Source organism: Kogia breviceps, chromosome X (genome assembly GCF_026419965.1).
Source record: "Kogia breviceps isolate mKogBre1 chromosome X, mKogBre1 haplotype 1, whole genome shotgun sequence".
In the NCBI taxonomy this organism is placed as follows: domain Eukaryota; kingdom Metazoa; phylum Chordata; class Mammalia; order Artiodactyla; family Physeteridae; genus Kogia; species Kogia breviceps.
In genome coordinates, this window is record NC_081330.1 from 102,532,232 (window position 1) to 102,545,762 (window position 13,531).

At 37.9% G+C, this 13,531-nt stretch overlaps 1 protein-coding gene across 1 annotated transcript in view; it reads right to left on the minus strand.

Moving 5' to 3' along the window:
• Positions 1–3,461: 3,461 nt before the first annotated feature.
• Positions 3,462–13,531, minus strand: part of PRRG1 (proline rich and Gla domain 1) — a 131,990-nt gene continuing 121,920 nt past the window's right edge. The window contains exon 4 of the mRNA XM_059050015.2: positions 3,462–4,685. Within this exon, the coding sequence (XP_058905998.1) occupies positions 4,200–4,685 (486 nt within the window). The 3' untranslated portion in view covers positions 3,462–4,199. The remainder of the gene's footprint in view (positions 4,686–13,531) is intronic.

Genomic DNA, 13,531 nt, shown 5'->3' on the forward strand with positions numbered 1-13,531 from the left:
CACTGCTGTGGCCTCTCCCGTTGCGGAGCACAGGGTCCGGACGCGCAGGCCCAGCGGCCATGGCTCACGGGCTCAGTCGCTCCGCGGCATGTGGGATCCTCCCGGACCAGGGCACGAACCCGTGACCCCTGCATCGGCAGGCGGATTCTCAACCACTGCGCCACCAGGGAAGCCCTCACCAGGTAATTTTTAATTTCTTTACTGACCAATATTCCCTAAATTCATAAGAAAAAATGTAATAATTTTACCATGTTAAAAAGATCACAATTAATAAGAGCTTATACAGCATGTTTATCACCTAACCATAATATAGTTAACACATGGCAGAAGAAATTGCTTGGGTTTAAAAATAGCTTTATTTAGCATACCAAAAACACAGAAACATAAGAAAAACCTTACCTAGAATAAACATAAAAATAGTTAAATACCATAATTTAATGTAAACCAAGTGTTTAAAAATGTGTAATATTATAAAATACATGCTATTTACACAGAATCAAGTTAAAGCTACCTCCACAGTTATCCTATCAGATCATCAGTCTTGAAGTCATCAGTAACAATGAATCAAACACAGCATCTGTATTTGTACTGGTCAATAGGAAAACAAGAAATCATTTAATTTACTTTAAACAGATACATTTCATTGTAACATTCACAGCAGGGAGGCAGAAAAGTGCCAGTTCTAGGATTCCAGACACAAGCAGTGTGTGTGGAGGCCTGGAAACGGGTCCACTGGAAGACCCAGAAGCCCATTCTTTCATCTAAATGCACATTGGTTGATTCAATTTAGTTACTGCTTAAGGAAGGTACTAAATATATCTGTAAAAATAAACCTTTATTAAAAATAATCAAAGGTGAGTGTAATAGGTAAGAAAGGCCAAAGCATAAAAAATATATGTGATTCCAGATAAGCCCCTTTAATTATAACAAATGTTAAGAAACGCAGTATATAAAACCAGACTGGGGTAGCAAAAGGGTTTCTAAAAATGTCAAACCCAAACCAATATCAAACAAAACAAAGTAACCGAAGAGACTGTTTCTTCAAGAAAGTATTTATTTTGTTTATCTTAAAAATTTACTTATCCTGTCCTTATCACCTGAATGCTGCCAGGAGACCTGTGGCTGATGCCAATTATCACTGTGGAGCAGTGTGGTCTGTGACCAACAGTCTAAAAAGCTGTAGTCATTGATCAGTTTAATCATTCGGCTTTTCCTTCAACGATCAACATTCATTCTTATACTGAAATTCGGGTATCTCTAAGAGGCAGCATGAAGTCCAATACCAGGAGTTTAGAATGTAAAATAAAATTGCAAGAATACATACTTAGTAATAGAACATCCTGCTTCTTTGTCTAATCCTGTAATTCTCAAACTTTTGGTCTCCAGACCCTTTCATACTCAACATTTGTTGGGGATCTGGACACCAAAGAGCTTTTGTTTATGGAGTTTATATCTACCAGTATTTGCCATCTAAGAAAGTAAAACTGAAAAAATTTTTACGTATTTATTCATTTAAAAAGTAAAAAGTCCATTACATGCTAACATAAATAACACTAAAACAAACAAAAAAAATTCATGGGAAGATGGCTTTTACATTTTTAACTACTTTTTGAGAGAGAGAGTGGAAAGACAACTGATGTCTTGGTTATTATTATGAGAATACTTTTGATCCTACATATCCCCTCAAAGGGTCTCAAGGACACCCAGGGGTTCATTGGCCACACTTTGAAAACTGCTGGTTTAATCTAAGGAAGGCCTGTTATTAATGACAAAAAAGAAGTCCACACAAAAGGAGCCTTACTTTTGCTTTAGAAATAAACCAAAATACATACCTACACACATGCACACAAATCACTGGCTCAAACACTCCCACTCTCAGCTTTAAATAGAAGCTACAGATCACCATGTACTCATGATCAAATTCAAAATAATATTGTCATTTCTGCTGAGACCAGGTTCAAGATTTATTCATTTTTAGTCCATGAAAGCTATAAAACCTATTATCTAAACCTAGACTTCTTAGTTCCCTTTCCAACATTTGCTTAATCCTGTTTGTGCTGAGCTGGCAGTCGTCATTAAGTAGGCCCAGCATCCGTAGAGACCAGAGAATGACAGATGTTTAACTAAGAGCCCACACACTCAGATTAGGAACACGTTAGCCATTTGTAGAGCCGCCTACTCTACTTCCTCACTATGTGAAAACTCAGAGACATTTTAGGGAAATGGGGAAAAAATTCTCCCTTCATAGGAGCAATGAGAACAATGCTATGACCTTTCACCTAGAGAGCTCTTCGCGTTCATGCACACCATCTCATTAGATGCTTTTAAAGCCCCAGGAGAAAGGCAGGGCAAAAGATACTATTGCTGTTTCAGAGGGGAGGAATTTGAGGGTCAGATGTGGGTCTTTGCCAAGGTAGCCTGGCCAAGTGTATGGCAGAGCGGAATTTGAATTCAGGTCATCTGACTCCTTATTTTAGGGTCCTCCTGCCTTGGGTCTGGGGGAGTCTGGGTGGGCTGGAGATGGAGGCAGCAGGGTATGACACTTCCAAAACCTGCATTCCTTCTGCCTGCTCAACCATTTTATCCAACACTACGCAGTCATGGGAGGGGCACAGACATTTCCCTGACCGATATAGTGAATTTTCCATCAGTGCATGTATAACTTTTATTTTTCCTTTCTGAGCCAGTTTATGTTGGTAGTTCATTCACAGCCTGTTCCCCCGCTCCAAGGGAAAAGTAAAAATCCTGCAGTTAAAAAAAATCTGATGAAAATACAAAATGAAATAGCAATAATGAGGTCTGTGTGCAGGTATAACTAGATTTATTGTGCATCTGGCACAGCACAGACTTTGCAATCTTCTTCCACCAACTGGAGAACAATATAAAAATCACAGTTCTTAATTTAATGGAAAATTGCCTCCTAATCATCTTGAGACAAAGGCTTCACTGTATATAAAAACATTAAGAAGGGCTTCCCTGGTGGCGCAGTGGTTGAGAATCCGCCTGCCGATGCAGGGGACACGGGTTCGTGCCCCGGTACGGGAAGATCCCACATGCCGCGGAGCGGCTGGGCCTGTGAGCCATGGCCGCTGAGCCTGCGCGTCCAGAGCCTGTGCCCCGCAACGGGAGAGGCCACAACAGTGAGAGGCCCGCGTACCACAAAAAAAAAAAAAAAAAAAAAAAAAAAAAAAAAAAAAAAAAAAAAAAAAAAAAACATTAAGAAAATAATTTCAGGAATTTTAACTAAATTCTTAGGTGCTTGAAGATTCTGTGGTGGTAGGAGAAGGAGTAGAGTAAAGGGCAAAGAAACAACGAGAAAAAAATACTGTCGCCAATGGGCAAAGGGGAAATCTGCATGTGTTCCCTGTCATTAATACATGTATCTACTTGAGAAATTATTCTTTTGCCAGGAAATCCACTCCATCAAGATGTTAGCACAAATAGCATGAGACATGCAAAGATACTGAGCAAATACTGTTTAATTTTTGTGGGGGAGGCAGTCAATAACAGCAACAAAAATCCCTCCTAGGAAACCAGCCAAATGCCACTAAGGACCCATGATTTTCTTGCTGTCCACTGAAATAAGCAAGGTGTTGTTTATTGTGCCTTCCTTCTCTGTCACCTTCTGAGACGTTCCTAAAGTCAAGACTGACTGCATACATTTTTTTTTTTCCTTTTAAGGTAGTTGAAGAAGGTTAACAAAAGCCTGTAAGAATTAGAAAACATGCGAAGTTCATCTTATTTTCAAAATTCAACAGCATGTCGCTACCTGTTACACAACTCGTTGGTGCCTTCTCCCCCACCCCGGTTTTGGTGAGTAATGTTCTAACTTTACAGGTGATTTAGATAGATGTTAGTGACTTTTTAAGACAGTTGCCCATACACTGGGCTGATGTACAAACACATATATGTGCATGTACATATATACATAAACGTATATGCATACACACATGTACATCTCCTCACATGAAGACCTCCACTAGTATTTTTCCCTCTTAACATATTTCCATTAGCAAAAATGAGCATGGATAATGAATTTATAGTAGGAAACAAAACTAATGAAAATCAAATCAGAGGATGTGAAGTGGTATGCTGTCAGAATCCAATAAGTCAAATGCACATTTATGTAGTGGTAAAGTGCTAGAAAGTTCTTTCATTAGTATTTTAAAAATGATTATAATAAAAAGAAGTGTGCAGTTTCATTTGATGGTGGTGACCACAGGCACCATAGCAATGGCACTGGCTGAGTTGGAGTTGATGATGTCCTCATACTCTGGGGGTGGATCTAAATGAGGTTCTGTTTCACTCCTCCGCAGGTTCACCTGACCAGTGGCTTCCTCGTAGGTCGGTGGGGGATCGCAGTTGGACAGGCGAGTGGAGACGGAATCTGAGCGCCCAACTACATATTCCAAAAAGCCTGGCGACAGTCCGCTGCTATCAAAGACTTCATCTGGTGGTGGAGGCGGAGTGATAATATTGAGGTGCTGAGGGAAAGGAATATGGCCTTCAGTCACCGTCTGTCTGCGAGTTTTGTTTCTTAGGAAGCATCTCCAGATTAGGAAAATGACAAGGAGGATAATGAAGAGGCCAAAGATTAATGGAAAGGTAAGGTAAAATTGAAACCAGTCACTTCCTCTGTTACTCTCTCCTTGTTGTGCTTTTGTGTAAGTGTTCCAAAACTCCTTCTGAAAATACAAGACGAAATGAATTGAAAATCAGTGTAAGCAAAAGATAGGAGATAGCAAATGAACACATATCTGGGTTCTATTAACATGATGAAAGCAAAACCCAAAACCAGACTCGCCGGTTCAGATGACCTACAGCCTATATTTTCCCTGACAAGAAATTACAAATCATGGTGCTCACTCTGGACCCTCCCCTAAAATGGTCAGTCAGAACCAAAAGTCTTCAAGACTTGGTGTTATTTGTAGTTTCAGTTATGACATATTAGAAGGGGAAAAAAAGCATAAGGGATTTTCCTTTTTCCAAATATACCACAGAAGGGGAAAAAAAGCATAAGGGATTTTCCTTTTTCCAAATATACCACATAATCTTCCCTTTAAAATATAAGTTAAATACCATTTTCCAGGTCCAATTACGAGGTTCTCATTCACGGACCCCATCACCATTGTGCTATTTCTGGCTGTTGTAGGCTCTTACTGTTCAAATGCTTCACAGATGAATGCCTTGTTTTCTAATGGTTCTGTTTGGGATCCTCTTCTACCAGATATTCCTCCCCAGCCCCAAAGTACACAGCTCTAATGCATCTAAGTGAGTCCCTAGCATATAAACATTCAATAAGTAGTAGTGATTATAATGAATTCTTGTATATCATAATCAAGCCTCTGCTTCACATTGACTGATTCATCTATATCCCAAACCTTGGTACAACCACCACCCCCAGTGCTATTGACTTCGCACTACAGGTCACTGATACTATTTAAATATCTGGCAGAAAGTAAGACGGTGGTCACTATATAAAGCTGCTTGTTTTATAATACTATATTTTATTAGTCATAAAGACTTTTAAAATACTCTGGGTATAACAAATGACCCACAGTCATCAATGTTCCACTCCTGAACTCAATCTCCTGTAAGGTACATTATTATTCCAACGTTCTGTGATTCTAAGATAAAATTTCAGTATGCTATAAGAAATATGGTATTTACTAAAGGCTATGTATAGATGAAAATACACAAGGTGCAAAATTAAAACAAGCCAAGAGTAGAGAGTATAATCCCAAATCATACAGCATTTATTTTAGGACAATAACCCCAAACTGGAAATTATATTTTTATTAGTGAAACAATCACTTGATAAGCACAGGTTGAAAACTCATGAAACACAGATACGTGAAGCTTTTTTTAAACAATAAAACTGTACGCTATAACTTTTTGTATAACTGTTACTTTTAGGGTTGCCAACTGCATTACAGAAAATGTATATTACATAAACATTTACTAATGCAGAAACATCTAAAAAAGAAAACGAATCATCTGCAGTTAATTACATTGCAAAGTTATAATCACTATTAACATTTTTGGTTTACATCTACTCTTAGTTCCAACTCACATTCGAATCCTTACACACATACACATTCTTTAGAAATTTGGAATCAAACTGTACTAAACCACAATAAACTTTTTAATAATGTACTTACAGAGACCTACCAAGTATCTGATTTGTAGTCGATTTTCTTTACCTATATAGATGAGGATTTCTCCTCTCTTCCTAACCACAAAACACAAAAAGTATGTGATTTCAGATAATTATCTAATGCTAATCTTAGATAAACACAATAAAATGTGGCTTTTTAATCTTGTCCAGTCACGTTGGGATAATCAAGCATCAGTGATGCACATGAAAATGATTTTTTTTCATGCTTGGCTTGTGCGATTCAATTTCTGTGGTTTCAGAAATGAATCTACAGACTAGAAAGTTTTTTTTTCTTTGGGAGAAAAAAACTTTAAAACAAAGTCACACTTTTATTTTCCAGGGTTAAAAATAAAGCTTAGGCAAAAATGGAACTACAACACTGATTTTTACTTTACCTACAGCAACTCAATTCCTACGCCACAGCCAATAATGAAGGTATAAAATTATCATCCCTACTTGCAGATGAGGAAATGGAGGCTCAGAGATGTTACCGAATAATAAAACCAAGGTCAGTGAACGCACAAATGCTGGGGCTGGGATTTGAATGCCACAGGCCTGGTGTCAGAGCATACCAAAAAGCAGTCTGCCCTGATGTATAAGGTATTCTAAACCTGGACACACTTTCCTAGAAAATTCAGTCTTCTCATCATGTTAAATGTGGAGTTGAAAGCAAGTAACATTGATCTGAATAAAAGGTACTGACAGATGTATTTCTTGGGAAACTAGCCTTACTTTGTCTTTGAGGCAAGAGAACTGGAGAAATAGTCACATGAAATCAAGTAAAATACTATAACTGCCATTCAAACAAATAAACCCAGTTTACGTCTCTCTAAGCTCTTTAGATTATTCTCTGTCTTACGGAAAACAGCGAGAAGATATTTCAGAAAGAGCAAATAAATGATTTCAAGACTTGGTAAAAAACCTTAAACTTTACTGCAGAAGGTATTCATATGGATTAAGACTTGCCCCACCAGGTGAGTGGCAAGCAGCCTGCTTTATGAAGAAGGTATGATTGATCTCCAATGTGACGTAACACAGGTTTTGTTTTGTTCCTTCTTTCCATGATGGCTTTTACTTTTGTCATTTCTTAACCCTGGGTCTGGATCTTTCAGATTACATGTAAGGATCAAATTTAACTTGCATGGAAAATAATTAATAATTTATAACTAAATGTAATATAATAATAATGATATAATATATTACAATGTGATATTATAACTAATAAAAATATTATTTAAAAAGACTTGGTAAAACAGTGCTTTAGAGGGAATGAAAATTTGTTTAATGAAGAAAAAATTTTAATGAATAAGATTAAAGGGATTCAGTAGTTTTAGATAAGGCTAAAATTACACAGATAATAAATGTAATCTGAAGGGACAAGACAGGTCTCTCAATCATTTCAGATATGGAAAAACCCTTGCATCCCTGGGATAAATCCCACTTAATGGTGGTGTATGATCCTTTTAATGTATTGTTGGATTCAGTTTGCCAGTATTTTGTTGAGGATTTTTTGCATCTATGTTCATCAGTGACACTGGCGTGTAATTTTCTTTTTTTGTAGTATCTTTGCCTGGTTTTGGTATCAGGGTGATGGTGGCCTCATAGATATGAGTTTGGGAGTGTTCCTTCCTCTGCAATTTTTTGGAAGAGTTGGAGAAGGGTAGGTGTTAACTCTTCTCTAAATGTTTGATAGAATTTGACTGTGAAGCCATCTGGTCCTGGACTTCTGTTTCTTGGGAGTTTTAAAATCACAGTTTCAATTTCAGTGCTTGTGATTGGTCTGTTTGTATTTTCTACTTCTTCCTGGTTCAGTCATGGGAGATTGTGCCTTTCTAAGAATCTATCCACCTCATTGGCATAGAGTTGCTTGTAGTAATCTTTCATGATTGTATTTCTGTGGCATGTGCCGTAACTTCTCCTTTTTCATTTCTAATTTTATTGATTTGAGCCCTCTCCCTTTTTTTCTTGATGAATCTGGCTAAAGGTTTATCAGTTTTGTTTATCTTTTCAAAGAACCAGTTTTAGTTTCATTGATCTTTTATTGTTTTCTTCATCTCTATTTATTTTTACTCTGATATTTATGATTTCTTTCCCTCTACTAACTTTGGGGGTTTTTTGTTCTTCTTCCTCTATTTGCTTTGGGTGTAAGGTTAGGTTGTTTATTTGAGATTTTTCCTGAGGTAAGATTGTATTGCTATAAACTTCCCTCTTAGAACTGCTTTTGCTGCGTCCCATAGGTTTTAGATTGTCATGCTTTCCTTTTCATTTGTCTCTAGGTATTGATTTCTTCAGTGATCCACTGGTTATTTAGTAGCATATTTTTTAGCCTCCATGTGCTTGTGGTTTTTTACACATTTTTCCTTGTAGTTGATTTCTAATCTCATAGCATTGTGGTCGGAAAAGATACTTGATACGATTTCAATTTTTTAAAATTTACCAGTGCTTGTTTTGTGACCCAAGGTATGATCTAACCTGGAGAATGTTTCATGTGCACTTGAGAAGAAAGTGTATTCTGTTGTTTTTGGATGGAATGTCCTATAAATATCAATTAAGTCCATCTCGTGTAATGTATCATTTAAAGCTTGTGTTTCCTTATTTATTTTCATTTTGGATGATCTGTCCATTGGTGAAAGTGGGGTGTTAAAGTCCCCTACTATGATTGTGTTACTGTCGATTTCCCCTTTTACGGCTGTTAGTATTTGCCTTATATATTGAGGTGCTCCTACGTTGGGTGCATAAATATTTACAATTGTTATATCTTCTTCTCGGATCCATCCCTTGATCATTATGTAGTGTCCTTCTTTGTCTCTTGTAACAGTCTTTGTTTTAAAGTCTGTCTGATATGAGTATTGCTACTGCAGCTGTCTTTTGATTTCCATTTGCATGGAATATCTTTTTCCATCCCCTCACTTTCAGTCTGAATGTGTCCCTAGAGCTGAGGTGGGTCTCCCGTAGACGGCCTATATACGGGTCTTGTTTTTGGATCCATTCAGCTAGTCTTCTGGTTGGAGCATTTAGTTCTTTACATTTAAGGTAATTTTGATATGTATGTTCTTATTGCCATTTTGTCAGTTGTTTTGGATTTTGTGGTGAAGGTCTTTTTTCTTCCCTTCCTCTTTTGGTCTCTCCTCTTGTGATTTGATGACTATATCTATCTTCAGTGTTGTGTTAGGATTCCTTTTTCTTTGTGTGTATCTATCTATTGTACATTTTTGGTGTGTGGTTCCCATGAGGTTTTGATATAGCAGTCTATATGTAAACAAGGTTGTTTTAAAAGTTACTGGTGTTTAATTTCAAATGCATTTCCAATATCCTGCATCTGTACTCTCCTCTTCTCATGATTGCTGGTTGTGATATCATATTTGTGTAGTTTGAGATACAACCGAGAGCTAGGGCAGGGTTGAATGATAAGGTTCATCTCCTTCCTACACGAGGCTACTCCTTCAAGACTGAGAGAGGTGGTTGTTTCATCTACTATATAGAAACCAATACAAAGAGTCAAGGGAAATGAGGAATATGTTGCAAAAAGATAGAAAAAAATCCTTAATGAAACTGAGGTAAGTGACTTATCTGATGGAACTCACCCAGTGAAGGAATAATGGCTCAAACTTCCCTAACCTGGGGAAGGAAACAGACAGCTAGATTGGGAAGCCTAGGGAGTTCCAAACTAACAAGATGAACCCAAAGAGACGCACCCCAAGATACATTATAATTAAAAAGATTAAGGAGGGACTTTTAAAAGCAGCAAGAGGGCTTCCCTGGTGGCGCAGTGGTTGAGAATCCGCCTGCCGATGCAGGAGACAGGGGTTCATGCCCTGGTCCGGGAGGATCCCACATGCCGCAGAGCAACTAAGCCCGTGAGCCATGGGCCTGCGCGTCCGGAGCCTGTGCTCCGCAATGGGAGAGGCCACAGCGGGGAGAGGCCCGCGTACCGCAAAAAATAAATAAATAAAAAAATAAAAGCAGCAAGAGAAAAACAATTTTGTACCATACAAGGGAACCCCATAAGACTGTCAGTAGGTTTTTTTTTTTTAGCCGAAATGCTGCAGGCCAGAAGGGAGTGGCATGATATAGTCAGTCAAAATGCTGAAAGAAAAACTTCCAACCAAGAATACTCTCTCCATCTATGTATTGAGAGTTATTCAGAGTTGGAGACAGAAAGAGTTTTCTGGACAAGCAAAAGGTAAAGGAGTTCATCATCAGCCTTACAAGAAATGTGAAAGGTAAATCTCACTGGTAAATATATAGTAAAATGGTGGGTTAAAGCTAGTATGAATGTTAAAGGACAAAAATAACTAACTACAGACATTATAGTTGACCCTTGAACAACACAGGGGTTAAGTGTGCTGACCCTCCACCCACTTGAAAATTCGCATATACCAGTTCCACATCCGTGGAGTCAACCAACTGTACATTGTGTAGTACTATAGTACATATTTAGTGAAAAAAATCCATGTGTAAGTGGGCCTGGGCAGTTCAAACCCATGTTATTCAAGGGGCAACAGTATGTAAGGGATATACAAGATAAAGAGATGTAAAATGCGATATGAAAAACAATGTGAAGGGGGGAGGAGTAGAACGTAGAACTTCAGAATGTGTTCAAAGTTAAAACATAGACTGTTAAGTTGTTATAAGTTGCTATATGTAAGCCTCATGGTAGACACAAAGCAAAAACCTATAGTAGACACACAAAGCAAAAGAAATCTAAGCATACTACTAAAGAAAATCAAGTCACAAAGGAAAAGAACAACAGAAGAAATAAGAAATGAATAGAGAACTATAAAACAGTAAGAAAACAATGAACAAAACAGCAATAAGTATATACCTATAATTCATTACTTTAAATGTAAATGGACTAAAGTCTGTAATCAAAAGACAGAGTGGCTGCATGCATTAAAAAAAGAACCTATCCCTATGCTGCCTTCAAGAGACACACCTTGCATGTAAGGACACACAGACTGAAAGTGAAGGGATGGAAAAAGATACTCCATGCAAATAGGAACCAAAAGAAAGCTGGGGTCGCTATACTTACACCAGACAAAATAGACTTTAAAACGAAGACTGTAATAAGAGAGAAAGAAGGGCATGACATAAAGGGGTCAGTCCAACAGGAGTACATACCATTTGTAAATATTTATGCACCCAGCATAGGAGCACCTCAATATCTAAAGCAAAGATTAACAGCCCTAAAGAGAGAAATATTGATAGTAGGGGACTTTTATACCTCACTTTCATCAATGGATAGATCAACCAGACAGAGGAAACATCAGCCTTAAATGATACATTAGAACAGATGGACTTGATATATATATATATGTGTATATATATATATATATATATATGTATATATATATCATTCCATCCAAAAGCAACAGAATACACATTCTTATTAAGTGCACATATAATTTCTTCCAGAATAGTTCCTATGTTAGGCCACAAAACAAACCTTAATATATTAAGAAGATTGAAAGCTGCTATCAAGCATCTTTTCCAACCACAGTGGGATGAAACTAGAAGTCCGTTACAAGAAGAAAACTGGAAAATGCAGAAATATGTCGAGATTAAACAACATGTGAACAACCAATGGGTCAACGAAGAAATCAAAGAAAAAAAATTCCTGGGACAAATGAAACAGTACCAAAACGTATGGGATGCAGCAAAAGCAGTTCTAAAGGGAAGTTAATTGCAATAAATTCCTACATCAAGAAACAAAAATTGTAAACAACCTAATTTTATACCTCAGTGAACTAGAAAAACTAAGGCCAAAGTTAGTAGAAGGAAGGAAATAAAACAAAGATCAGAGTGGAAATATATGAAGTAGGGACTAAAAAGACAATAGAAAAATCAGTGAAACTGAGAGCTGGTTCTTTGAAAAGCTACACAAAGGTGACAAGCCTTTAGACTCACCAAGAAAAAGGGAGGACTAAAATAAAATCAGAGATGAAACAGGAGACATAACAACTGATACCACAGAAACACAAAGTATGTATAATTGTTCTCTACTATGTAGTAGTAGTCTCTACTATGAACAATCTGCCAACAAATCTGACAACCTCGAAGAAATGGTTAAATTCCTAGAAACGTACAAACAGCAAGACAGGATCATAAAAAAATAGAAAATCTGAACAGACCAATGACTAGTAATTAAATTAGAGATTATTAAACAAAAAACCTCCCAGCAAAAGACAAGGACCAAACAGTTTCACTGGTGAAGCATACAACACATTCAAAGAAGAGTTAGTGCCAATCCTTCTCAAAGGCTTCCAAACAAAGGAGAGGGAACACTTTCAAACTCATTTTACAAGGTGAGCATAACCCTGACTCCAAAACCAGACAAGGATGCTACAAGAATCCCTGATGAACACAGATGCAAAAATCCTCAACAAAATATGAGCAAACTGATTTCAACAATATATGAAAAGGATCACACACCATGATCTAAACAACTCAGATAGGTAACCCCATCTGAGAAAGGGCACTGCTTACCTGAGGTCTGTTGAGCTGCGATGTGCTTTCACATACTGCCTCTGTTGCATGTTGCTTGCGTATCATGGCTGCTATAAGAACTCAACAATATACCCAGAGCAGTGTGATCAAGAGCATATGGTCTAATGTGATTAGACCACTAACTGTAGAGGCTTTAATTGACCATGAATGTGTGTGAGGATACTCCATACCTCAACGGCAAGGAGAACTTAGGAAGGTGGACTGGATCACCAGGCTATTGTCACTGACCAAGGAGAGGCTCTGGGTTAAAGGCAGGATGCAAGGATTCCTATAGGTAAGGAAGATAGGAGAAGACTTCTTGTTAAAATTGAGTTGGTGGATCATGCTTGGACTGTGAGCTTTAACCCAGAACAGTGAAATAGCCTCCTGACAGGAAACTGATGGCACCACAAAAGGGAAAATACAACAGAGGCCTACAGTCTCTGTGTCACTGCTTCACTCACTACTATTGCTCTTCGCCTCCCAGACCTGATGAGATAATCATCCCTGCCATGACGTTGCTAAACAATTAATGGACAAATATTTATAAATGTCCTGTCCTGAACACCTGGTGCCAGCACCTCCTAACAACTCTAAGGAGGTGTACCAGCTCCTGGATAAAGGTAAAACCCCATGGAAGCTTCCAGGGCATTACTCAGTGCCAGCATACCAACACGCCAAGATTGTGGTATTATGCTCCAGAGTTTTACCAGAGACCTTGGGCATATCATTCTAGTGGAGGCACACCCTGGCAGGGAAAGCAGCTGCCCACAAAAAGGGCTCACAGTGATGTCACTCAGAATTTTCCAATAATAATACTTAAGACTGAGGCAATAGGAAAAAATCAAGAAGTACAATAGAAACAGATCAGAAGCTACACCTTAACTA